The following is a 27,048-nucleotide window of genomic DNA, read 5'->3' as shown; positions in this document are numbered from 1 at the left end:
ACTGATTAAAACTTATAGAATAGGGGTGCCTGGGTGGCTCAGTGGGTTAAGCCTCTGCCTTTGGCTCAGGTAATGGTCTCAGGGTCCTGGGATTGAGCCCCGCATCGGGCTCTCTGCTTAGCAGGGAGCCTGCTTCCCTCTCTCTCTACCTACTTGTGATCTGTCAAATAAATAAATAAAATCGTTAAAAAAAACTTGTAAAATATACTACATATATTTATTTACATTATAAAATGTCCATAAAATCTATAAGCCTTTTTAAACCCGTACCCTTACAAGCCTTTATAGGCCTCATAGGCCTTTTAAAACTTGAGGTTGGGCAGCTTTGAGTGGACTGAATTTTGGTACAGTGAGTTAACAACGCACTTATTTTTATTTTAAATGGGGGTGCTTGGCTGGGTGAGTGGGCAGAACACACAACTCTTAATCTTGGTTTGGTAAATTTGAGCCCCATGTTGGGAGTAGAGATTAATTAAAAAAATTTTTTTTCAGAATGAACTACCAACACATGCAACAACTTGGATAGATTTCAGGGTCATTATGCTAAGTAAAAAAAAGGGCAGTCTTAAAACATGACATACTTTATGAGTCAAATTATAAATATCTTTGCAAAATAACAAAATCATATATATGGAAAATAAATTAAGTGGTTGCCACAGCTTAAAGGAGGAGTGGAGAAGGAGGAAGAATACAGGGGGTCACAAGGGGGGTATGTGTAGTGATAGAATAGCACTTTATCCTCACTGAGGTGGTATTACAAAGCTATACATGTAATAAAAGTCAGAACTACATACACACACCTTGTGCCAATGTAAAATTCCTGGTTCTGATAATGTACTATAGTTAAGTAATATGTAACCAGTGAAGGAAAACAGGACACAGAGGGTCTGGAAAACAGGACACAGAGGGTCTATGTGCTCTCCACCCATTTTTTCCTGTGATTTTATAATTATTTCAAAATAAAATGTTCCATGCCCCTGTGGAATCCTCTTCCTTATGATGAAATCATCCCTCCCACTGAGGCACATTAAGAAAAAGTTTTGAAAAAGAAGATGGATTCTTATCTATAGATAGGGAAAAAATGTTTACGAAACCCTATGCTTGGTATAGTGTTTATTTTGATTTGAGAAAAATTTTTTGAGAAATCAGTTAACAGAAGAAATGATGAACTGACCTAAAAAAAAATTACAGCTCTGAGCTTTGGCAGAAAACAATCTCTCAATTTTTACAAGCTTTCATCTCACCCATCTACTGATTACAGAGCAGACTCCTCTGACTACTTGACATTTCTATATGTAAAAATAAAAGAAAAAACCTTTTTTTTTTTAAATTTTGCCAAATAGTAAGTGAAAAGTGAGAACTCAAGATATGAGGATAAAATGCTATGCAGTGAACAGTAAGATACAATAAAAGTCTATATTGATAAAAAATAAGACATCTTTTTTGACCAGGCTAGGAACAGCTTTAATTCCAAGGAATTTTTTTTTAAAGATTTTATTTATTTATTTGACAGAGAGAGATCACAAGTATGCAGAGAAGCAGGCGGGGATGGGGAGGAAGCAGGATTCTTGCTGAACAGAACCCCCGATATGGAGCTCAATGCCAGGACCTTGGGATCATGACCTGAGCTAAAGGCATAGGCTTAACTGACTGAGCCACCTAGGCACCCCAATTCCGAGGAATCTTTTTTTTCCCAAGATTTTATTTATTTATTTTGACAGACAGAGATCACAAGTAGGCAGAGAGGCAGGCAGAGAGAGGAGGAAGCAGGCTCCCTGCTGAGCAGAGAGCCTGATGCAGGGCTCGATCCCAGAACCCTGGGATCATGACTTGAGCTGAAGGCAGAGGCTTTAACCCACTGAGCCATCCAGGTGCACTTCCAAGGAATCTTAATCTATAGGTGCCTACCAAATCTAAGAAATTGGGGGTGTGTGGGAGGAGAAGTGAAATCAGAGTTTGCAAGCAAGAGGCCAATGCCCAAAGTTCATAATATTAAGTGGCAAAACTTATACTGGTTTGTTAGCTTGTGGTATCATTAGGAAGGTGATCTTAATTACTGTTCATTCTGTCATATGTGATATTATAGTACTTATATTGTTATATTTAAAATAAGTTCTGGGGGCACCTGAGTGGCTTAGTCGGTTAAGCATCCAACTCCTGATTTCAGTCCAGATCATGATCTTAGGGCTGCTGAGACTGAGTTCCCCATCTGCCTGAGATTTTCCCTTTCCTTCTCCTTCTGCCCTTCCTCCCATCCCCCTCTAAAAAAATTAATAATAAAAAATAAATAGGGGTGCCTGGGTGGCTCAGTGGGTTAAAGCCTCTGCCTTCAGCTCAGGTCATAATCTCAGGGTCCTGGGATCGAGTCCCGCATCGGGCTCTCTGCTCAGCAGGGAGCCTGCTTCCTCCTCTCTCTCTCTGCCTACCTCTCTGCCTACTTGTGATCTCTGTCAAAGAAATAAATAAAATTAAAAAAAAAAAAATACACGCACACATATAAAAAAATAAAAATAAGGGGCACCTGGGTGGCTCAGGTGGTTGAGCATTCAGCTCTTGGTTTTGGCTCAAGTCATGATCTCAGGGTTGTGAGATGGAGCCCTGAGCTCAGTGGGAAGTTTCTTGAATATTCTCTCCTTCTACCCTTCCTCCAATTCACGTGCATGCCCTCTCTCAAATAAATCTTTAAAAAATAATAAAATAAAAAAATAAGTTCTGAGCTAAATTACTAAGTATTTATAGGTAGAATGACAAGAGATCTGTAATTTAAGCAGTCCATCCAGAGGTAGAAGAAGGGGTTGGGGAAGGGAAAAAAATGAAACAGGATGGCCAAAATCTTAACTACTGAAGCTGGCTGATGGATCCTTTCCAGAGTTCTACTTCTCAAATGTTTGAAAACTCCCATAGTAAAACACAAAGACATACCATCTCTGGTCTAAATGCTGCACCTCCACTCCAATTCTCAACATTAATCAGCTGGGTCTACTTTTTAAGAAAAGCTACAAAATCCTATCTCTCATCAAACAACCTCTAAAAAATAAAAAAAATATTAAGACTGTAAATTGCTCTCAAACCTGGCATTAAGTACCCAGGGAAGGCATGGAGATAAAACTTCATAGCTGTATATGCATCTAAAACAGCTGACAATGACTAAAAGCCCCATCTTTGAATGTGAACCTTCAGGACAGATGGCACAGGTTCAAAAAAAAAAAAAAAACAGAATCTTTTAGAATTAAGCTTTTGTATGAACAGTCAACACTTCACTGTACATTTACTCCTTAATTCAATGCAACCTAACTTCTGGCCCCAAACCTCCACTGAAAGTACTCTTGTTAAAATTACCACTAATCTCAACTCAAAATTCAACTCAAAATTCACTTTTTGGTCCCCTCTAAGGTTTGAGAATTGTGTTGCTGATCATTCTCTGCCAATCTCCCACTGATGCTACTCAATCCCTTTCAGAAATTCTCCTTCCTTCCTTATCCTTAAGTAATCCTCCTTACTAAGTTCTGAGTGCTTACATTCTTTTGTTTTTAAGACAATCCTGCATGTAGATATTTAAATTCCTTGTTTCACGGAAGAGGAAACAAACTTAGAACGGCTAAGGAGGGATGCCTGGCTAGCTCAGTCCGTACAGCACGTGACTCCTGAGCTCAGGGTTGTGGGTTCGAGCCCCACGATGAACATAAAGATTACTTAATGAACCGAGAACGAACAGGCTAAGTAAAGTATCTTCACCTGAAATTCCACAGGCACCTCAAAAGACCCCATAACTGATGATTATCCACCCTTACCTGCATCCTTTTCTCCCCTCTTTGAATAGCCATTGTCAGTCTTATGTCATTACACAAATCTTTCAATGGCTCAAAGTCCAAACCTCATGCCTTGGAATGAGATCATTCATGAAGGGCCCCAGGCTACCGTTCTGGTTTTATTTCTTGCCATTATTTCATAGTTTCTTGGGCTATCATTACATCAATCTACCTTCCGGTCCCCAGATGCACTGTTCTGTCAGCCTCAATTCCTTTGCCTAATGCCCTTCTTTCATGTTGGACAAATTCTTACTCACCCCTTGATACTCAGCCACAGCCCTTCTCTGCACACCTTGCCCTGACCCATTCCTCCCTTAATCTCGGCAGTACCTTCACCTCCACACACTTATAATTATCAAGATACCTCTGCAGTTCCTTTCTTATTTTCTGTTCTCCAACTATAACAACTTGGCGAAAAGAAGTTTCCTGTTCATCCTTGACTCCCCTATTATTTTGTGGTCCCAACCCTCGGCACACACAAAAAAGAGTTAATATTTCTGAGCACTCAAACTGTAATTCATTAGTTACTCCCCCTCCTCCTTTAAGAATATCATGAGTGGGAGCCTCACTGGTTGATTAAAAAGAGGAGTGTACCATCTGGCATTTAACTTGGTGAATTCAATAGGGCTAATATCAGAAATCTTATTTGTGCTTTCTTTTTTTAAACCTATGAAAAGCAGCACCACTTCAATGGCATAAAGCCCCACTTGCCAAATTCAGACTACTGCCATCCGGTCAGAGAATCCCTCCTTCAATCACAGGACTCTTCTGTGGCAAAAAAGATTTAAATGCCTGCCTGTCAATTCTGAAGCATTTATCCTTTTGTTATGTTATATCCCCAGCCAAGTTTTGAACTAGTTTCAGTGACATTTTGTCTCTCAGAAGTGACTCAGTATTTCTTGTGGTGGAGTTCTCAAAAATACACAGTATGTATACTGCCTTCTTTCTTATTTGAACTTTGCTCAGCTAGCACTATTGTTAGAAGGAAAGTCTTACTCATACTTAATATCATCCTTGGATCTGACATAAAAATTTACGAATTTTATCAGTCAGATCTAAAAATGCCCTTTAATGTATTCTTAAAAATTGCCTTATGTTTTAAAAAAGTTTAGAACTGGGATGCCTAATGGCTCAGTCAGTTAAGCGTCTGCCTTCGGCTCACATCATGATCCCAGGGTCCTGGGATCCAGTCCAAGTTGGGCTCCCCAATCAGCGGGAAGCCTGCTTCTCCCTCTGCCTCTGCCCGCTGCTCCCCATGCTTGTGCCTCTCTGTCAAACAAATAAATAAAAATCTTTTTTTTAAAAAGATTTTTATTTATTTGACAGATAGAGATCACAAGTAGGCAGAGAGGTAGGCAGAGAGAGAGAGAGAGGGAAGCAGGCTCCCCGCTGAGCAGAGAGCCCGATGCGGGACTTGATCCCAGGACCCTGAGATCATGACCTGAGCTGAAGCTGAAGGCAGCAGCCTAATCCACTGAGCCACCCAGGCACCCTAAATAAAAATCTTTAATAAATAAGTTCAGAAGCAAAAATTCTCTAGTAATCTTCAATAATCTCACCCTAACTAAGCAGTATTGAATTTAAATAGTATTCTACAGATGACTTTGTCTGCATATAATAACAATTTATAAATTGGAAAACTTCAGGAAGGCATATACTTGATTCGTAATTAATGACCATGTCTTGAGCTTATGAACTTACAGAAATACTAGCTCACCACTCAAACAGTACTCTTAAAAGACATGAAGAAAAATAGTATTAGTATTTCAAAAATATTGTGGGAGAGCATAAAGAGTTAATCTGGGCCTATAGGTAGGTTACAGAACACATGCTGGGAACTACTGACTCACAGACCCTGGACCTGCCACTTAGGAGGAAGTTTACTATGCCAAAATCACATGCCAATATTGAATGCATATCCAAGGTTCCCTTAGAATTAGCTAAAGTGACTGATAATCTCATTCAATGCTCTATAACTTCTTACATTGTGGATGATTATAAACAATTACTTTGGTAAGGAGTAACTAAGTGAATCTGTTCTGTGTTAATCCTTACAGGAGCTGCAGTTAATTTGGACTCTAGTGAGAATGCCAATCAGCACTCAGTTTTCTTCTACTCATTCAGCCAATTCTAAAGTTGCTAGAGTACAATGGGACTCTGGAGAAGCACACGATAGGTGACTGCATAGCTGTATTAAATGTCCTGCAAGGGGATTTTTAAAAAAAGATTTATTTACTTGAGAGAAAGAGAGAAACAGTGCAAGCACACAAATGTACTGGGTAGGGGCAGAGGGAGAGAAAAGATAGAAATTTAAGCAGGATGCGCTCAGCGCAGAGCCTGACATGGGGCTTGTTCTCACCACCCTGAGATTCCCCACCCAAAAGTCAGACTATTAATTGATTGTGCCACCCAGGTGCCCCCCCTTGCAAAAGGATTCTAAAATATACATATTATTTGATTCAGCATCAAATAAAAGAAGGCTACATTTTAACGCTAAGATACTGGATTACAACAACACTGATTATGTTCTTAATTTTTAATAGTTTATGAGGTGGGAGAGAATACATCACCTCTAGTCACAAATGTTTCAAAATTTGCACATATTCCTATGAATATTGCCAAATTACCACAGCCTGAAACTTTTCTATATCTACAGTAAGAAAAACTCACCAACATAATATAGTTTTAGAACCTACAGATTTAAAATACTTTCCCAGAAGGGACTAGTTACAACCTAACACAGAGCAGAATACCAGAGAGGAGAGACCCTTAAAGAGAGTTCTGGAGACCTACAGCTGTCTTTAGTGCAGTACTTACAATCATGTGGGAGTGAGGGAAGCCTAGGGAACTATCTGAGACCTTTCCAGAGACTGAAGAAGACAAAACCCACACAGGCATGGGAATAGCTCACATTCCCAATGATCTCAAAAATACATCATGAGGTAGGTACACCTGGTTGGCTCGGTCGGTGGAGCATATGACTCTTGATCTCAGGGCTGTGGGTTCAAGCCCCACATTGGGTGTAGAGAGTTCTTTAAAAAAAAAAAAAATTTAAAAACAAACAAAAAAAACCCCATGGGCTAGTGGACAGAATATTCAGAAGGACACTACCTCAGTAGTGGGGCTGAATTAATTTAGTGGGAATAATCCTAGACTTAAGGCTGCTCTAATCCTGTGTAACAAAGCAAAAAAGCAAGCACTAAGAAAAGAGTTCCAAGAAACTTCACTCAAGACATCAGAGCAGGGTGCCTGGGTGGCTCAGTGGGTTAAGCCGCTGCCTTCGGCTCAGGTCATGATCTCAGGGTCCTGGGATCGAGTCCCGCATCGGGTTCTCTGCTCAGCGGGGAGCCTGCTTCCTCCTCTCTCTCTCTCTGCCTACTTGTAATCTCTCTCTGTCAAATAAATAAATAAAATCTTTAAAAAAAAAAAAAAAGACATCAGAGCAAAGTTCAAAAATATTTAAAGGAATAATTAAAAATATATATATATCCACCTTCAGCAGAATAAATTCCACATCAGGCATCCAATCAGAAACTACCATGAAGCAAAAATGTATGATGTACAATGAAGGAAAAAAATTAACCAAAGAAACAGTCCCAGAAACAACACAAATGATAGAATTAATAGACAAAGACATCAAAACATCTATCAATAACATTTCCACACAGTCAAGAATGAAGAAAAAAGCATAATGAGTATGTTAAGGAGATATGGAAAATGTATTTTTAAAAATCCAAACTGAATTTTCAGAAATGAGAAATATATCTGGGATGTACTTCTGCCTCCAACAAGCCTCTACACTGCAAAAATTAGTCTACTTTACTCAAAATAAAGGCCATATGTTGTTTACCATATTTCAGTCTGATCCCAAACAGCATCTCCAAACTCTACAATAAATACTTGCTGAATTAAAGGCAATGCCTAAACACACAGGAATTCTGTAAAAAGGCCTCTGTAATTAGTTCAACAGTATCATTCATGTGCCAGGTATTAATCTAAGCACTGAAGATTGTGCAATAAACCAAACAAACACAGAGCTTATGTTCTAATCATCCAAACAGCTGCTACAAAATCTGTTATAAAATAGTAACAAAAGATACGAATGTTTTTATTTAAACCATTTATTTTCCCAAATTACCACATGTTAGGTTGCCTAATTTCCCAGCCCACGATAAATCAAAAACAGCAATTATTTAAGTGTGTGTAGGTTACTTACGGCAAATATACTGAAAGTTGTAACAGTGACAGCAAAAATTCTTACAAGCAATGTGATGACATAAAATTAAAAAGCAAAAACAAGAGAATGCAGCAAGCAGATGCATTTACTGGAGGGACAAGCAACTCTGCATACTTTAATCATTAAGGCACTTATGAGCTCAATGAATGACCCAGGTTTGTATCAGAATATACAACTTGTTCTTTTCCCATCACACCAGATCAACTTTACAGTCTAAGTACCTTGTTTAAGAAGTCTAGGAGACAAACCATAAGAGACTCTTAATCACAGAAAACAAACTGAGGGTTGCTGTAAGGTGGGGGAGGCGAGAGAGGTGCAGGGGTGGAGGGATGGGGTAACTGGGTGATTGACACTGGGGAGGGTATGTCTTGTATTGAGCAGTGGGTATTATATAAGATTGATGACTCAAAGACCTGTACCCCTGAAATAAATAACACATTATATGTTAATTTAAAAAAAAAAAAAAAAAAGGGCTAGGGCGCCCGGGTGGCTCAGTCGGTTGAGCGCCTGCCTTCAGCTCAGGTCGTAATCCCAGGGTCCTAGGATCAAGTCCCACATCAAGCTCCCTACATGGGGAAGAGCCTGCTTCTTCCTCTCCCACTCCTCCTGCTCATATTCCCTCTCTCACTGTATCTCTCTCTGTCAAATAAATAAACAAAATCTTAAAAAAGAAAAAAAAGCTAGGACATGTGAAATATGACAACTGCCATTCAAACGGACTAAAAAAGTATAACATAACGTTAATCGAGTTACAGAAGGAAATACACATGACCTGTAAGTTTATATGAAAAACCTTTCAAGACATTTGTCAAGGACAAATGACAATGTTACTATGCTTCACTTCATAATACATTATAGGAGCTTAATTATTTTTATGGGTTCTTTCTTAAAAATCCAGCTCTACTAGCATTTTTATCCAGCTGATTATGTATTCTGCATTTTCAAACTTTAGTTTTAAAGGCACAGTCCTTGGTTTGCTTGTTTGTTAACCTAACATAAAACTATCCCTGAAAAGAGCAGAACTGCACTGGCTAAAGAAAGGGAAGTAACAAGGAATCCCACTAACCTGTTCTACCTCTCCTTTCCTGCCATGGAGTATCTGGAGATGTCTAGAGAAAACCCTTCTCCCACCAACAAACAGGCTAAAAATTACTGAGCTTTTTAGTATCAGAAGTCATTAACATTAATACAAAAAGAATGACAAAATTAGAAACTCGTCTTTTTATAGCTACCAGTGTGAACAGCCAATTCAACAAGGTTACCAATGGCTGCTAAAACCGCTGAATCAAAGGTTCTAAGAAACAGGACAGACCCACTGTCTGTCACAAAGTATCATCCCATAGACTTCTTACTAATCACAAAGGGAATGCGGTTCCTTTGCAAGAGATATGGTGGCCACCAGCATAACCAAGTGATCACACTTAGCTGATGGCACCACCATTATATCTCCTGCTGCAGTAGGAGATGCCATCACCTATCAAATATTCTTGCTAAAAATATTCAACCTGAATCTGATACTGGGAAAAAACTAGATGAATACAAATCTACAGAGAAAGTAACCTGGACTCTTCAAAAAAGTCAAGGTCATAAAAACCAGAAAAAGGCAGGGGAATTATTCTAGATTAATAAAGAGACAGCCACCACATGCAATGCGTGTATTTACTGAATCCTCAATCAGAAAGTAAAACAGCCATAAAAGAGGTTTTTAGAAAACTATCTAAACATTAACTATGTATATTAGATGATATTAAATATTATTATTTTAGGAGTGACACTGGTATTATGATTATACAGATGATGACCTTATTCTTATGAGAGAGAAGCTGAAAGATCCAGTACCCTGATGTCGACAGCTCCAAGTGGTTCAGTAAGAAAGAAAAAAGTCTATATACATATGTGCTTGTGTGTATATATTAGAAAAAGTGTTTAGAGAAAGCAAATATGGCAAAATATAAAAAACAGTGAACCTACTTAAAGGGTATGTAGGGTTTTTCTTTAATATTCTTTCAACTCAAAATGTCTGAATATTTTCAAATCAACAAAATTGAGGGGTGCCTGGGTGGCTTAGTCTGTTAAGCATCTGCCTGCAGCTCAGGTCATGATCCCAGGGTCCTGGGATGGAGCCCTGCATCAGGCTCCCTGCTCAGTGGAGAGCCTACCTCCCCCTCTGCCCCCTCCCCATCTCTGTTCATGCGCACACATGCACATGCTTGCTCTCTCTCACTCTTCCTCTATCGCAAATAAATAAAAATAATCTTTTTAAAAAAATAACAAAATTGAGAGGGGAAAAGGTCACTAACACCCCTGAGCACAAAGAGGAAGACAGCAGTATTACACTGACTGAAGTTACCTTGAAATTAAATACTCAAAACAATCACACGTACAACTTTGTAACTCCAACCCACCATTTTCAAACAGTGCTTTCTTCTTTGAAACACAGATTTTGCCAAATTTGTGGGTATTTTTTGGAAAGATGATATAAAAGACTGCCTACATTCAAGTCAACTAGTTGGTAGGAAGAATAACACAGAAATGATTATTTTAGGCCGCTGGTATATTGGAAAATAAGAATATCTAAATCTTTCCTTATAAAGGTCACAAAAACAGGAGAAATCAGGTAAATAATATAATAAGGTAATCATCTTACCTCCTAAAGCCTAGACTTAGACTGCCTCTCAAAGAAGAGAATGACAAAGGCTGTGTATTTGATTCCACTGCAAAAGAAAGTGATCATAATTAAAACCCAGACCAAAACTCCCCAAATTATTACTTCTTTGGAAACACATAACCTTTTAATTTTCATTTTGGAAATTTTACTTTTAAAATGGAAATGTTCTTATACAAAATTAATTTGATAACAGTTATATATATATCTGCAATATAAGCTACTCTTTAAAAACATTTTTACTTAATTTTCATGAATATATACAACTACTGAATTTATAAATATTCTTTGGTATAAAGGGTAATATCTAATCATCTACCGGCACACTGAGAGTCGGTCTGGTACACATACCAAAGTGTATGTTATTAGACAACGTGGCACTATGAAGGAAGAGACTAACTACCCTATAGGACTTCGGTCCTTTAAAGGAGAAAAGTTCTTTTCCCAAAGCAGCAGTGGGTCTTACTGAACCATTCATACTTTGTCATTCCGCCGTCCACTATGATCAATGACTTCACTCATGTAGGAATGACAACCCAGAGTCATAATAAGTCTTTACCTCTGTTGTGTAACTGATTTAGTCACCTTTCACTTTTCTAAGTATCTGCCTGCTGTACTATTCATTTTGTCATTTAACAATCTCTATATTGTATGTTTCAAAGCTGACACTGTAAGCCTGATTTGCCTTACCACATAGGCCTGATTCATGTAACCCTTACCATAACTAGCAAGAGCAAAAATCAAAGTAGGCATCTCCTGATTTTATTTTTCCCTGTCATTGTATTAAAATGGTGCCATGTTAAAGTAACCGATTTAATCTCTTCACATGTCATATGACTATTAAACGATCCAAGATGCATAGAATTACAGAGGAGGTCATAGTACACATAAAATTCTGAAAACAGATTATAGTTTAGAAAAGATTAAAATACCTGGGTAACGTAAAACAATAACAACAAAACAACAACAAAAAACAGCTCAAGGAAAACATCACAGAGGATTTTAAGAGTATTTGTTCATCTCTCCTAAATATGAATAAAAATTTAACTCACACACATAAGGAGAGCTGTTTTAGATCAAGTGTTATATCCCTGAACAGAGAGGACAAGTTCTCAGCGGTTTTATGCAGCACTTGAAAATCTAAAAATCATTTTTTTAATGTTCAGCATTCACTCACTCAAGGAACTTTAAAGTAGACATGACTACGTGTCTTTCAGCAACCTCTACTCTGCTTAATCAAATTAATTTTCCATGCCTACAAACCCAAGTGGGAAAATGTTTCCTACTACCGCACAAACTGGATCAAGATAAGCCAGTACTCTTTTCTACCACCTGAAATTCCTTGTGAGGTAGGAACCAAAAGGGCCTACCTAGGAGCTGCCTCACAGTGAATATCAACAATTACAGAACTGTTCTTCAAAGACCTGTAACTCAAAGCAGGAGGGGACGGCACTGACATGAGTAGTCTGAAGTACTCTTTAGAGTTCCTGGAATTTTTCTTTCTCAAATTTAAAACATTATAATCTCTTAAAAAGTTATTTTTATACTATTCAAATTAGGATTTTTCAGAATACTGTCAAATTTTTAATCATTAAAAAGGTGACCAGAAACATCTCAGCAAGATGAAGGCTGCTGACAAAAAGCATCTAGTTTCCTTAGCAACAAACAATGCTGAAAAATCAAGGCTGACAACGAAGTGCAAAGGATGGTATGATAAAGGGAAAAGGCAGCTCTCGTGTATGCACCTTGTGCACCCGGATTCCTCTGCTAATGCCTCTGTTTTCATCCTGTCAGTAAGGCAAATCTATATATTATTCTGAGTGGAAGGCAAAATCAATACCCTCAGACAGCAGCTGGCATTAAAACCCAACCTTTAACTCAAATAACTGTAACCTCTAACAGTCACCATTTTTCAGATTGAACACTTCGCCCTTCCCTTACAATATTAAGATGAAACATTTTAAATACCAATAATAGGGTTTTTGCAATGCTTCCACCTATACAATTTGAGTACACATTAATCTGAGCTTAACTTCTAACATTTCAGGAGTTTGGAAACTGATGTTTGTGTGTTTTGTTTTTAAATGACATCTTTTTCACAAGATTAGAAAAATAGTCAAGTAATGTTATAGATGTATTCAAAAATGAAGACTTTAAGAAATGTCTTATTTAGTAAACTGTAGTAGGGGTGGAACAATAAGGTTAAAATTAGAAGACCTTGGTTCTCACTCAATCACTAACCTTGACCAAATCCTTTAACCTCTCTCTGCCCGTCTTCATCAGTGTAGCTAATTTTATTGACACGTGATGAGGACTATAAAGCACCACAGCATTTGTAAGTGTTTAGTAAATATCTGCTATGTTTTGGTTAATGAGGACTAGGATATGGGCTTCATGTAACAGTGGCTATAATAGGAATTAGTTTAGAAAACACTTTCAGAAACAATAGCTCAAATGTTTTCTTTTTTCCACAAGGACTCCCACAAGGTAGATAAGTAACTATCCCCATTTCATGAAACTGAAACAGAAAGACCCGTTCCAGGTCCCATAATCAGCGGCTAAACTGACTTTTAGTTAGGTCTTTTTAACTTTAAAATTATTTCCAAATTATCCACAAGTTCAACTCATCAACAGTCTTATCAGTCTAACTTAAGCAAAATATATAAAAACCACATAAAGTTACCTTGACCTTCCCTGAGGTAGGTGTCGAGAGCATGAACTACCCTGTATGCCCTTAGTAGTAACTGAAATCAATACCTGTCAGGTTTACTGCTGTTTCATACTTACAAAATGATAAAATAAAGGCTAAGTTCCCATTAATTGCTTCACTTCTCAATTCAGCTTGTGAAAATACATTACTTTCATGTAGACATCCATTTTCCTAGGGATAAAGCATATTTCAGTGATAATACACCTCAGCTACAAATATCCTGATATGCCAAATTACACGCTTTCCCATTTCTTTGTATCACCACATTCTTTGATAATCTGTCCTTTTTAAAAAAACCTAATTTTCTAGAACAATATGTAAACTGAATAACAGAACTTTAGCAAAAACTGTAAGATGGAGTTCCAACATTCCAAGTTAAATGCTTATCTTCAAATTCAGATAATATGCTACCCTTAGAATGCCTTCCCTCTAGGAAGTTAACTATTGAAGGCCCTAGAACAAATCTCTCATTCACAACAAACAGTGCACTGATCTAAAGTGATACTTCAGGACATACAGTGAGGTAAAGATCAATTTTAATTTTATTTAACTCCAAATGGTTAATCACATGTCCCAACATCATCACTTCTTTAATAACTTAAGTTTCTGAGCCAAAATTCAGTTCTAACACATTTACTGAAGCTGTATAATAGCACAATATTTAAAACCACCCAATCAATAGTAAGCAATAACTAAAAATAAATTATGGTATATCCATACAATAAAACAGCATGCAACCATAAAAAATAATTGGTGGAATTACATACTGTAATAGAAAGTGCCGAGTGAAAAAAAGCAGGTTTTGGGGAAAGAAGAATATGTGGGAAAATTACTCTTTTAAATATAATTTTTAACAGTAAAATATGTATAGCACAGGCTCAAAATACTCTAAGTACTTAGGGAAGAGAAGTAAAAGACACTCAAGACATATACTCTGCCTTTAAGAGGATTGTAATTATGTAATTATTTCAATGAAAGAAAAGAACACTCCAAAAATATTAGAAAAATCTAGGCATTATGTGAATAGCCACCTAGGAAACAGATCTTTTGAACAAAGCAGTTTTTATTAAAAGTGTTTGGTGCTCTGCCACATTGCTCCTAATTGTATAGCATTTTGTTTTCCAAGTGGAAAGTACAACCCTTGCTGATCCAATACATGCTCCAAGTCAGTTTCTTCCTGTGACCCTTCATAAATGCCTTGCCTATTCTGATGGGAACAGGAAATGCTGGGTAGGAAAATAATGCCTTGGAGTCAAACAAAAGAGTGTTTTAAAAAAAAATGAGTAGTACATATACTAAGAGTATATTATGAAAATTCATACACAAGTGAAAAGTAAAGACCAAAAAATGAAAACTGCAGTTACACTGCAGAGTGGGATTAAGGAACATCTATTGTTTTATTTACATTTTCCCCCGGTTATTGGCCTATCGTCTTTCAACACACAAGAAATGCTGCTTTACCTTTTAAAGTTTTTTAAGTTTAACCACTATAGACTTCACACTAACCAGTATTTTTACAAAACTTTAGAAAATTCTATATAGACAATGACCATTTTTTAGTAAGCTTAACGACTTTTTTTGGTTACCACTAATGAAAGAGGAAAGCACTCTCTTAAATTATGAAATTAAAACCACACCTGCTTATACTTACCTGCAGAACAGCACGAGCTGACCTCACACTATCAAAGGATGGAAACACATAATTTATATAGGTCTCTTGATCAGGACTTACTCCCATTTCACGCATTGCTTTGAGAACTTCAATTACACCTATAAGATTAAATTTAGAAGCACACAGATGAAGCACTTGAAATTAACAAAAGATCAGAAAGTTTAGTTCATTTACTTTCTGAATCACAACATAAGAAAAACTACTCATTTTGTTTGTCTAAAAAAGAAAGCAAAAAAGCAACATAAGTGGGAAATACGATAAATGAAATTAATTCCTCCTTTCTTCATCTATTAAGTAACAAGGCTAAGGAAATATTCTAGAAATGACAGCCATAAGAAAGTCTAAAATAATTAAGCAAAATGCCTCATGCTCTGTATCCCAAATGAACAGAGGCCATAAAACATCATTGTTATTACAGAGCAGTGATAGATTTTCTGACCTAAGAAAACTGGACCCAATAAATGCTGCAGAGGGCAGGATGAGCAGGGACTCAAATAAATAAAATCTTAAAAACAAAAAAACCCAAAGCTTCCCCCTGGAAGTCCCTATTTTTACCCTATCATAGCCCCCACAGAAAAACTGTATTTCTATAAACTTGTTACATAATGAGCTCTAGCACAAATACTTGATTGTAAAATTCCCGCTGCACACAGAAATACAGAGGCAAGTGTGACTACGTTATGAATATCTGAACATTTTTAAAGATAAAATTCAGATTATTATTCAGGGTAAACAGTTTATTATATTTAAAATCACCTAATGGGTCTTCAAAACCTTAGATGTTTAAATATATTTCTTAAGATATTAATACAGGAAAAAAAAAACCCTCAAAAGACAAAGCACATGCTTAGTGATAAATTTAGGAGAATATGCATATAAAGTTAGTCCAACAAGCCTAAGAATACTTGAAAGCAAAATTTAGTAAAAGTATTCTTCTAACAATTCACTAAAAATTACTAGTAATAACATAGGTAACTACTGTAAAAAATGGCAAATCAGACTGCACTCTTCTTCATATGCAAAGATTACTAAGTACTTGAGAGGAGGGCATATATGGTAGTTGTTTTTCAATGACCTGTAATAGACTTGTGTTTAATCTAATATCCTCGAAGTCCTTCCTCACCAATAATGACTGCTTTCATGACCACAGTATAAAGTAAGTAGCTATGTTTCTGGTAAGACTCTCCGGTGAAATACCCAAAACATAAATAAATAAATAAAATTTTAAAAATTAAAAAAAAAAAAAAAAAAAAGCTCAAAGTTTAATGAGACCTAGCTTTCAACCCTGTTCTAGCACTTAATGGCAATGCAAATGTGAACAAGTAATGTCACCTTTCTGAGCCGCAATTTCTTAGCTTACACATCTGAAACAGCAATATGGCAGAAATGTGCCGTCTAGATACTTTATCAAACAACATTTGGCTTGGGGCGCCTGTGTGGCTCAGTCATTAAGCGTCCGCCTTTGACTCAGGTCATGATCCCGGGGTGCCAGGATGGAGCCCAGCATCACGTTCTCTGCTTGGAGGGAACCCGGCTTCTCCCTCTCCCACTGCCCTTGTTTGTGTTCCCTCTCTTGCTCTCTCTGTCAAATAAATAAATAAAATCTTAAACACACACACACACACACACACACACACTACTTGGCTTAATCCTTCCTAACTGCCACTACTGTTAGATTAAGCAAATCAACCTGTGTCAAGTCAGTCAATGAATGGAACAATTTTCTGACCTATAAGGGTCTAGGCCTAGTGAAGGGACAGAAACAAAGTACCAACAATTATAAATATTACCCACAGGCAGAAATTCTTGTGGCCTAGGCCTAGAGGAAGGCTGAGGACAAGAGGAAAAACAGAACACACTGAACAAAAAGAATAGTAGTACCACCTTAGTTTTGATCAGTATCAACAGCTGACTCTTGAACACACAGGGGTTAGGAGTGCCAGCTCCAGTGCAATAGAAAAACTGCATGTAAATTCTGACCCCCTAAAAACTCACCTACTAATAGCCTACTGCTAACCAGAAGCCAGACCAATAACACAGTCGATTAACACTTATTTTGTATGTTCTATGTATTATATATTGTATTCTTAAAGTAAACTAGATTAAAAAAATGTTATTAAGAAAACTGTAGGGGCGCCTGGGTGGCTCCGTGGGTTAAAGCCTCTGCCTTTGGCTCAGGTCATGATCCCAGAATCCTGGGATCGAGCCCCGCACTGGGCTCTCTGCTCAGTGGGGAGCCTGCTTCCTCCTCTCTCTCTGCCTGCCACTCTGCCTACTTGTGATCTCTGTCAAATAAATAAATAAAATCTTAAAAAAAAAAAAAAAAACTGGAAGGAAGAGAAATATTTACAGTACTGTATTCATCCCAAAACAAACAAAAAAATTCCGTGTATAAGAGGAGCTGGGCAGTTCAAACCTGTGTTGTATAGGGGTCAACTGTATTAACAAGGCTTTCAAGTCAGTCTACCGGGGTGATATACTTCTCTATGTAATAAAGCAAGCCAGGAAGGTCTTAGGAGTCCAACAATCTTTATTTTAACAAAAGTGTTAAAGTGAGTGCTCCAAGACCAAAGGCATACCTTATATAAGAAACCAAGTCTCATAGCTGCTGGCAGGTGCTTGTAACATCACAAAATATGCAAAAACCTCTGCTTTTTCCTGGAATAAGAACCTGGGATCAAGTCCTTAATATGCCACCAAAAACTGGTTTTTAGCAGCTTCTTGTCCATAATATATGATGACAGTAAACCTCTCTATTTAGCTCTCGGGGTCATCATTTAAAGGAAAAAAAATGTGTGAAACCCTAAAAATACTAAATAAATGTTAATAATAACAATAATGACTTAATATCTTAGCTGTCTTAAAGTACCCTAATAATCTTTTATATTTCCTTAGATGATACAGAGAATAAATGTAGCATAGTAAGGTATATATTTGATTTTCTAATGTTTGATAATAGGCCAACAAATTGATTGTAAATAGAAGAGTCCTATTTCTGTACAAAACACTTCACCCCAATATTTATGCTTCAAATACATTTTATTCTCTTAATTCATCATTTTTCCAATGATGTGTATTAAAGGGAGGAGTGCATTCCGCTCATTTAGATGACCTGTACTGCCAGCATTTTTAACTTGTGTCTTTTTCTAACTGAAGCTAAAGCTGGTTTAGGAAAACCTAGGGTCCACACCTTCTAATCCAGTAAGTTCAGTCACTCCCTCAGGCATTCTGAAGGAGCATACAAGATATTTACTTCAAGAATTGGCTGAGTCATAGGCAGACAGAAACGTTTTATCAACAAGGAGAAAAAAACGTGATTGATCTCACATACTTACCTCCTCCTAAAAAATATAATTTGTGTTTCTTTTTAAAGAAAAAAGACTAAAATAATCATATATTAACTTAAATATAAACATGATCCCAAATTTCTGTGTATGTAGAAAACATAAACTAAGACTAAGCCATCTAACAGAAGTATTTCAAAGGCAGTCATGACAAAAGTTTATCAATCTAGAGGAAAGTCTCCATTCAAAAAGTTTTATAAGAACTGAAAAAATTGGGGCACCTGGGTGGCTCAGTGGGTTAAAGCCTCTGCCTTCGGCTCAGGTCATGATCTCAGGGTCCTGGGATTGAGCCCCACATCAGGCTCTCTGCTCAACGGGGAGTCTGCGTCCCCTCCCTCCCGCCCTGTCTCTCTGCCTACTTGTGATCTCTCTGTGTCAAATAAATAAATAAAATCTTAAAAAAAAAAAAAAAAAGAGAGAGAACTGAAAAATTGTGAACTTTTAGGAAAGATAAATGGTTTACCTCAACAATTTTCACCAACTGTAACTGTTTACTCCACATGACTTTACACTTGCTCGTAGCCAAAAGGCTGAGAAGCGATACTCCACATGACTTCAGGCTCTACCCAGGGCATGCACTCTATTAAATAGAGGCAATTCCTTATTTTGGAGAAGTAGTCTCTATTCAACCCCTTTACTCAACTGGCATTTAAGCTTTCATATTGGTCCTTCCTTCTATATTTTACCCCTTCCAAATATACCCAGAGATGTAAATCCTCAATCATTCTGGGTTATTTCCTCTCATTTGGGCCAATCTGCTAAAATTGTAAGTGGTGACTTTCCCATTTGTGCCCCAGAGAAAAATACTAGTAAGCCATGGGGAAGTCGCTCGGAGAATAGTTCTTAGGGCTTGGTGATGGCTGAACTGTTCGAGAACTCAATATGCTATCATCACAATGTTGCTGAAAACTCTTGGTTCAGTTTGATCTGACCTCTAAATACCTGTCTCTGATTTCCTGAAGGGTTTTATTTAGTCCTTACAAGAAACTCCTCTACAAGCTCCATCACGGCAGCCATTAATTTTCTTCTGTTCTTTCTACCAGTTTACATAGGACTTTTCCCGGATGAAGAAAAAAGCTCATTGCACTAATAAAAACGTGCCCTTCTTACCTTACCCCAAAGAAACCTTATAGAATATGTAGAACCATTTTATTATTACATGAAGGAAAATTGCAGAATACACACTTAACTATATTTCTGGGCCTCGGCAAAGGAGAAACTCGTTTTCAAAAACTACAACAAAACTGGCACTGTCTTGTACCTTTCTCAGTTTTTATGTTTTTCCAGATAAAACCTTCCCTGATTAAAAAACTCGACAGGACTTTTTAAAATGTCCTTAATGCAAAAACCAGCATCTAACTTACACTAGTTGAGACTTTTTATAAAGTAAATATAGCGTAACACTTAAAATGTTTAATGTGGAGGTGTTCCAGTATTATAAAAAAGTGTCTAAGAGAACAGAAATCCTCAGTTCTAATCCCAGCACAACTGAGAGCTAAGTGTGGAACCTAAGGTTGGTCATCAAATCTCTCTGCCCCTCTCAGTTGTTTCATTAATATGAAGTGAGCTTTCAACAAGGCACTCTAGAAATCTAAATGATAAGATTCCATGAAAGGATGGATTGAAAATAAAGCCCACTTGTCTATTAGTTCCAGCTACAACTATCGGAAGAAATTACCTGAATTCTTTCATGTTTACTAAGTTGCTAAAAAATGTGGTAACCAGCTGAAGTCTAGATATAGTTGTAAGGTTGAAGAACGCAAATTTTCCTGATGAACAGACAAATATTTCAACAGGGGGTGTTTTCGAAAGTATTTTCTCATCTGTGTAAAAATGGACAATATCAATATGCCCAGAGATTTCCATGGAATGATGTAAACTTTCTCTGGTTCAAAAATACTAGGTTAAAGGTTACTTCGTGGAGCTTTCAGAACTGGAAGATAAGCAAAGAGTTAATCGACTAGCATATTGTTTTGACAAAGATTTTTCTAAAAAGGATTTTGAGACTTTTATAGCCAGAAACAATTAGGGAATACTTGTTTCACTATTTCCTTTAGACCAGGAGACGACTATATATTTAAAATAAAATTGCAATATGAAAGTCTGCTAAAAGCACTTTTTTTGTTGTTTGTGCATTTTGTTTGTCACCCAATGTCATACTAACAACTCTGCATCTCATTCTAAAGCACATTATATTGCGAGATAAAATGAAAAAGACCATTTTTTGTTTCCCCAAGGGGGAAGTACTTCTGTTAAAAGCATCTTTTTATGAGACTACTCTTTCTGAATTACCAATAATGCAAACCAAAGAATTAGATACTGTACTCTAAAATTTAATATTTGTTCAATTCTTATTCATATCCTATAGGCATCCCATGTGTACAAGGGGAAAGTATGCTAAATGCTTAAACGTACTTAAGAACCTGAAAGATTGAACATTTCTGTCCTTCAATCAGCAGGCTGTCAGGTCATGAGCACTCATTTCACAAGAAAAAAGTTTTGCTGTCTTTCCTATTATTGTAAGTCGGCTCAGTTAAGGAGACTGGTCCACAAAGAAAATGGCTTGATTATGCATAACTTTATCTTGAATAAGGCTAGACAAACTAATTTCAAACAGTATATGCAAAATCAAGACTAAAGAGTTTTTCGAAAAATTTAAAAATAATGAACTTCTTAAAACTACACCCACAAGTTTGAATATCAAGATCAGAGATAAGTTAGTAGTGAAATTAGGATGAAAGAAATCCACTATGTTTTTAAAAATGCTTATGTGAGGGGCGCCTGAGTGGCTCAGTGGGGGTTAAGCCTCTGCCTTCAGCTCAGGTCATGATCTCGGGGGCCTGGGATCGAGCCCTCATTGGGCTCTCTGCTCTGTGGGGAGCCTGCTTCCCCCTCTCTCCCCGCCTGCCTCTTTGCCTCCTTGTGATCTCTCTCTCTCTCTCTCTCTGTTAAATAAATAAATAAAATATTTTTAAAAAATGCTTATGTGATTCCTGACTGTGATTTAAATCAATTCTATTTTCTCAGAAGATCTACTACTCAGAAATAAGTCTGCCTTCCCAAAGACTTCAATTAGATGTGTGCAGAAACCTATTCTGGACCTCTGAACCATTACAAATCTGTGAAAGGCAACACCTAACCTTGAACATCTTTCTCCTTCTGACGTCCCACTAGCAATGGCCAGAAATAATGAGTTCTGACAGGAAAACCTTCTTCCTTCAGAGCCTTCATCAGAGCTTTTGCCAAATCTGCAAGAGATACCATAAAATATTACATAGCTATCTCAGCAAAACTTATTTGTATCAGTTTTAATGATGAGAATATAGTACCAGTTTTATTGGCTAGTAAAGCGCTCTGAAGTGTGAACTGCAAAGGAGATGCGTGCATCTGGGACTCCTTTAACTTCTTGCAGTAGTCTTTCAGCTTCTCTGCAGGCTAGGAAAAAAAGACACCACATCAGCTGGATCCACAAATATCCTACCATTTGACCTTCTGCAAACATTCTGCCACTCCTGGGATGAAAAATTTGAACCTCTCATCCTCTTTCTACCTCATCAACTTACACACAGAAACAAAGTTTTCATAATGCTTATAATTGGTCTAATCTCATAATATGGTCTTACATTTTGTAGACTCTTACTTCACTGCCTATTACACTGTCTACAAAGTAAAAACAGACAGAATACCGTATCCATAGTCACGCAGTGTCGCAAAAAGAAACTGCCAAAATCACTCAGACTGCCTTCCCTTGATACAGGACATGCTAATAAAATTTGGAATGCTGTATCTTCCAATTTCTCGGTGACTAAAAGCAAAATGAGGTTCATTGCATCTGGGAAGAGAACAAAGATATTTTCTGTTACTGAACTGAATAATATTTTTATACTGCAATCACTATGAAAGACAAACTTATAAAGTACAAACACCAAAAGGACTATCTGCCTAAATAATAGTGAAATACTTCCAGGGGCGCCTGGGTGGCTCAGCTAGTTAAATGTCTGCCTTCAGCTCGGGTCATGATCCCAGGGTTCTGGGATCGAGTCCTACATTAGGCTCCCTCCTCAGACGAGAGCCTGCTTCTCCGACTCCCTTTGCCTTCTGCTCCCCTGCTTATGTTCTCTCTTTGTCAAATAAATAAAATCTTAAAAAAAAGGAAAGAAACACTTTCAAATCAAAACATTCTGACGTGCTCATTAACTCAAGCTATTTAGCTTATTACGCTGACTTTTAAAAGAGTCCTATGTTCATGTACAATAAATACCCTGATATTAAAGAACTATAATTCAGATTTTTAGAAAAATCATGAAAATAAATTTTTAGTAACTACCTGGAATATATCTTCTTTCGTATGTAATTTTTTCCAAAATTTCTGGGACATGTTGAGAATACCCAGCTTTACTGAAACTAAAAATAATTTGCAATAAATCACGGTCCATAAGGTAAAGATCAGACTTCTCCACCTTCTCCAGAGTCTGTAGGCAGTTCCAGAAATTAGAAGAACAAGTTAGAAACCAGTATTTTTAAATTAAAGCCAAATAAATTAAAATACCAAGATTTTAAAAATCAGGAACATATACCATCTAAAGGTTTAGGACTTCTCTTATAAAGCAGAAAATATTATATTTCGGCAATAACTGCTGAATCAACACCAAGGTACCAAACTATAAAAATTCTCTTTCAATACTAGTGTCTATAAGAAATACCTTTAAAAATAGATAGAAACTATACTTTTCTGCTTCATGCAAAATGAACACAAGTTTACATCAATGATTTTATTTTTTATACAAATGATTTTGATTTTAAGTATTTTTATTTATATGACATAAGTCATACCTGCTTAACATGGTCAATGTCACCCTTTTCAGCGTATGCATTCAATAATGCTAGGTATGTGTCTGGACCAGGCTCAATTCCAGCCTCTTTCATCACTGAGAAAATATTTTCTGCATTCTCTATATCTCTGGAAGTTATTCAAAGAATAGAGGTTAGATTACTACAATACTGCCCAATATAATATTATAATTCAACCTAAAATGTACGACCCTATTCTTAATAAAAATTCTTATGAACCACTGAGATGAGTTAGCAAAGGACATTAGAAAAGGGCAACTACATACTAAAATGCTTATAAGTCTCTGAAATAACAAAAATTAAAAAAACCTCAAAGTCTGACAGGCAACTTTTTCAAAAGAAAAACCAAATTGCATAATAATCACATAGACCTTAAATTAACATGTCCTTTTTAAATCAAGTATGCTATGACTCAAAGTTACTTTTCTAAGAATAACATTTAGGAAATTATCCTTCAAAAATGAAATTGTTTTCCACAGTATCAAGAGAGCTGTATAAGAGAACTGACTTTACAAAGTCAGTTACTTTTTAAAGTTGAAATTTTCTAAATCGAAGTTGTATTTAATAAGTCATTTAAAAGTTGCATGTTCTATCTCATACATTCAAAATTTTTGAGGGAGTAGATAAACATGGCTTAAAGATCTTCTAAAATTATTCTAATCTGAACCTTGCTTGAGAATAAAACCTTAGGTTGAACATTACCCGGCTCTTGCATGCCCTGTAACAAGGGCACTGAAAACTGCCTCTGTGACAGGCAGATCCTTAGTTTTCATGAATCCAAGAATTTTGCTGCAATAAAAGATAAATGAAAATATTTCCTTGGAAATATACATCAAAACCACTTTTTACAAAATAAGTACATAAGATCTCATTCCCTGAAATTATTTCCATTATATCAAATTATACAACTTGAACTACTCTTGGTAAAAATAGCAGGTAAGTTTTTAAAACCTGATTATTTCTTCTATACTACTAATTAACCTTAAAAAGCATAGAGTTTAGGCGATTCATAGACCTGTACGCCTGGGGCTAATAATACTTTATGTTTATAAAAAGTTTTTTAAATTATATTTATATTTTAAAAAAGCATAGTTTAATAAAATCCATTTAATTAAAACAGAATTATACATTTCAATTTATCCTTTCTTTCCTAAAACCTCCATCCAAAAGTAGCAGTAATTTTTACACAAAGAACTAAATGTCACAACTGATTTCATATGAATCAACAAGACAGAATATTGTCAGTTTTATAAATGAATACAGTTTAAATGGCTAAGTACATTTCCTTTAGAAGATACCAATTTACGAAGACTAAAGCTAACTCTATACACCTCAGCATCTTTAAACCTCTGCTCTGGTAATCAAATTTTTAATTAAAATAGCAAGGGGCGCCTGGGTGGCTCAGTGGGTTGGGCCGCTGCCTTCGGCTCAGGTCATGATCTCAGGGTCCTGGGATCGAGTCCCGCATCGGGCTCTCCGCTCAGCGGGGAGCCTGCTTCCTTCTCTCTCTCTCTCTGCCTGCCTCTCAGTGTACTTGTAGTTTCTCTCTGTCAAATAAATAAATAAAATCTTTAAAAAAAAAAAAAAAAAAAAAAATAGCAATATTCACTTGTCTTTCTCCTCCTACACAATTTTATATTTTATCAAAGTCATATTGCCAAATTTGCTATATTAAAATACTTCTGAAGTAATTTTCCTAAGAAGAAACTTTAATTAAAAAAAAAAAAAAAAAGAAAAGGAGTGAATACAGCGAATATATTCTAGGCTTACAAGATTTACAAATGCGTTCACTTAAACATATTTATAGAGCTCCATACCTGGCACCTTCAATATCTCCCACATTACAATACGCAGCAATCAACCTCTGATATGTTACCTGTCAATGAAATGGGCCAGTTAATATTTTTTAAATACTATTTCTTTCCTGGGATTAAAAAAAAAAAAAAAAAATGCCGTAACCAATGAACATTTAAAATAGCAACTACTTACTCGATTTGGTTGAATGTTTGCTTCCTCCATTTTTGCCAAGAAGTCAGTTGGTGAAAATTTATATTCATTTTGAAGATAGACTTTAAGTAAAGCATTGTAGTGACTTACATCATACACAGTACCTACAAATAAAATTTAAATCAAAATTTTAGAAAAGTACCTAAAATCAAACCCTTTATCACAACTAAAATATACATAAATTTAACAAACACAAAGGATAAAATGATCACGTCAGCATTTCACTCCATACTTAGACCCATCTATACAGAAACCCTATCAGAACAGAGCAAGCTAAGCATTTAAGACAGTAACTAACTGAATTACTATACAGTTACAAGTAACTGCTTATTCAGATGTTAAGAGGTCTCTTACCTATGAAGCACAGTATTCCCTTCCTGTTGGAAAATGTTGACAATACCTCTGTGTTTAAAGTGACAAAGATTTTTCAACAGAAAGCAGTTCTTGCCACAGTACAGACACACCAAGATGGACTAGGTCTTGTAGTTGTTTTACACAGGTAGGATGGTACTATCAACTTTGCTTATTTACTCAAAGTGTTTCTTTGAAGGCTCCACTTCCAGTTGCTGAACACCATTACTGGTCTGCTATTGTTAATTTACCCCTATTCCAAAACCCTTTGTTTTCTTTCCGGGTCCGTCTTGCCTAAGGCCCCATCAATCAAGTTTACCATTCAGCCTTCCTCAACCCGCTGATGATATTATGTCATCATGATGACATATGTTTTACTAAGTTTGTATGAATTAAATTTCATGTCTTTACTTAACTGCCAGTAGCACTACAGGCCTGTGGTAAGTATCTGGTGTTAGTTTGAGATTCTAGACAGCAGAGATCTATTCTATTAAATTAATGTTTATCTTACTAGACATGTAGAGTGCTTACTATGTTCCAGGAACAGTGCTAAGTGCTCTGCATCTAGATCCAGTCCCAGTTCCTCCTCACAACAGTTTTGAGACAGTTTCTCTCATCCCCAATCTTATTGATGAGGAAAACTGACTCTTCAACTTGCCCAAGGCAACATGGCTTTGAAAGTGACCACAGACTTGAATGCAGGTGGTCTGCCCTGAGTGCCAAACTGTTAACCATTATAATGGGTTATACAGGAGGGGAACCAATTGCAACTCAACATCTGCGATGCGATTATACAACATGGTTACCATAAAGTGTCTGGAAACTTCTAAAACATCATCAATTCAAGTTGAACTCTAATAATGGTTGGCTATAGCTCTAAAGGTGAAGGAAGGTACATATATTTCACAAATATTTCTCCCAGTTCCACATGTGTTTTTAAGTTACATGACTTATTGACATGTGGAAATTTCTTTTTATGAAATCAATTCTTTATCTTCAACTTTTCTGCTGCTCTTTTACTGAGAAAACTCTTCCCCATTCTGAAGTCCAATATTCATCTTTTCTTTTAAAAACTTTTAAAAAACAAACTTGTCATCAAGATTAATTCTAGATGAATTCAGAACTGAGGTGAGTCTGTGTTTACTCTGTAGACTTTTCCATAGATGTATAACATGTTTGTTGAAGGATATTCCTAGACATTTTACATATTTGTGACTAGGTATGTCACATGACATAAATTTATGCATTCTGCTTTCTAACTAGGAAAAGTTATAGATTATTGAACATTTAATATTTCCTATTACTTTATTATAAATTGATTTTCTGGGATTTTGCAGATAAATAAGCACATCATCTAAAAAACAGTAATTTCTGGGCACCTGGGTGACTCACTGGGTTAAAG

General features: G+C 36.5%; 1 protein-coding gene across 1 annotated transcript in view; it reads right to left on the bottom strand.

The window, feature by feature from the left end:
* LRPPRC (leucine rich pentatricopeptide repeat containing) overlaps window positions 1–27,048 on the bottom strand; it is a 105,076-nt gene that overhangs the window by 60,557 nt on the left and 17,471 nt on the right. Inside the window, exons 4-14 of the mRNA XM_059134604.1 lie at window positions 25,278–25,399; window positions 25,106–25,164; window positions 23,991–24,077; window positions 23,271–23,397; window positions 22,765–22,909; window positions 22,124–22,269; window positions 21,767–21,872; window positions 21,578–21,685; window positions 15,073–15,191; window positions 13,499–13,592; window positions 10,694–10,760 (exon numbers count right to left, since the gene is read on the bottom strand). Coding sequence (XP_058990587.1) covers window positions 10,694–10,760; window positions 13,499–13,592; window positions 15,073–15,191; window positions 21,578–21,685; window positions 21,767–21,872; window positions 22,124–22,269; window positions 22,765–22,909; window positions 23,271–23,397; window positions 23,991–24,077; window positions 25,106–25,164; window positions 25,278–25,399 — 1,180 coding nt within the window. The remainder of the gene's footprint in view (window positions 1–10,693; window positions 10,761–13,498; window positions 13,593–15,072; window positions 15,192–21,577; window positions 21,686–21,766; window positions 21,873–22,123; window positions 22,270–22,764; window positions 22,910–23,270; window positions 23,398–23,990; window positions 24,078–25,105; window positions 25,165–25,277; window positions 25,400–27,048) is intronic.

The sequence above is a fragment of the Mustela lutreola genome, chromosome 9, assembly GCF_030435805.1.
Source record: "Mustela lutreola isolate mMusLut2 chromosome 9, mMusLut2.pri, whole genome shotgun sequence".
Taxonomy (NCBI): Eukaryota; Metazoa; Chordata; class Mammalia; order Carnivora; family Mustelidae; genus Mustela; species Mustela lutreola.
Note: the sequence above shows the minus strand (reverse complement) of the source record. Positions and strands in the feature narration are given on the sequence as shown.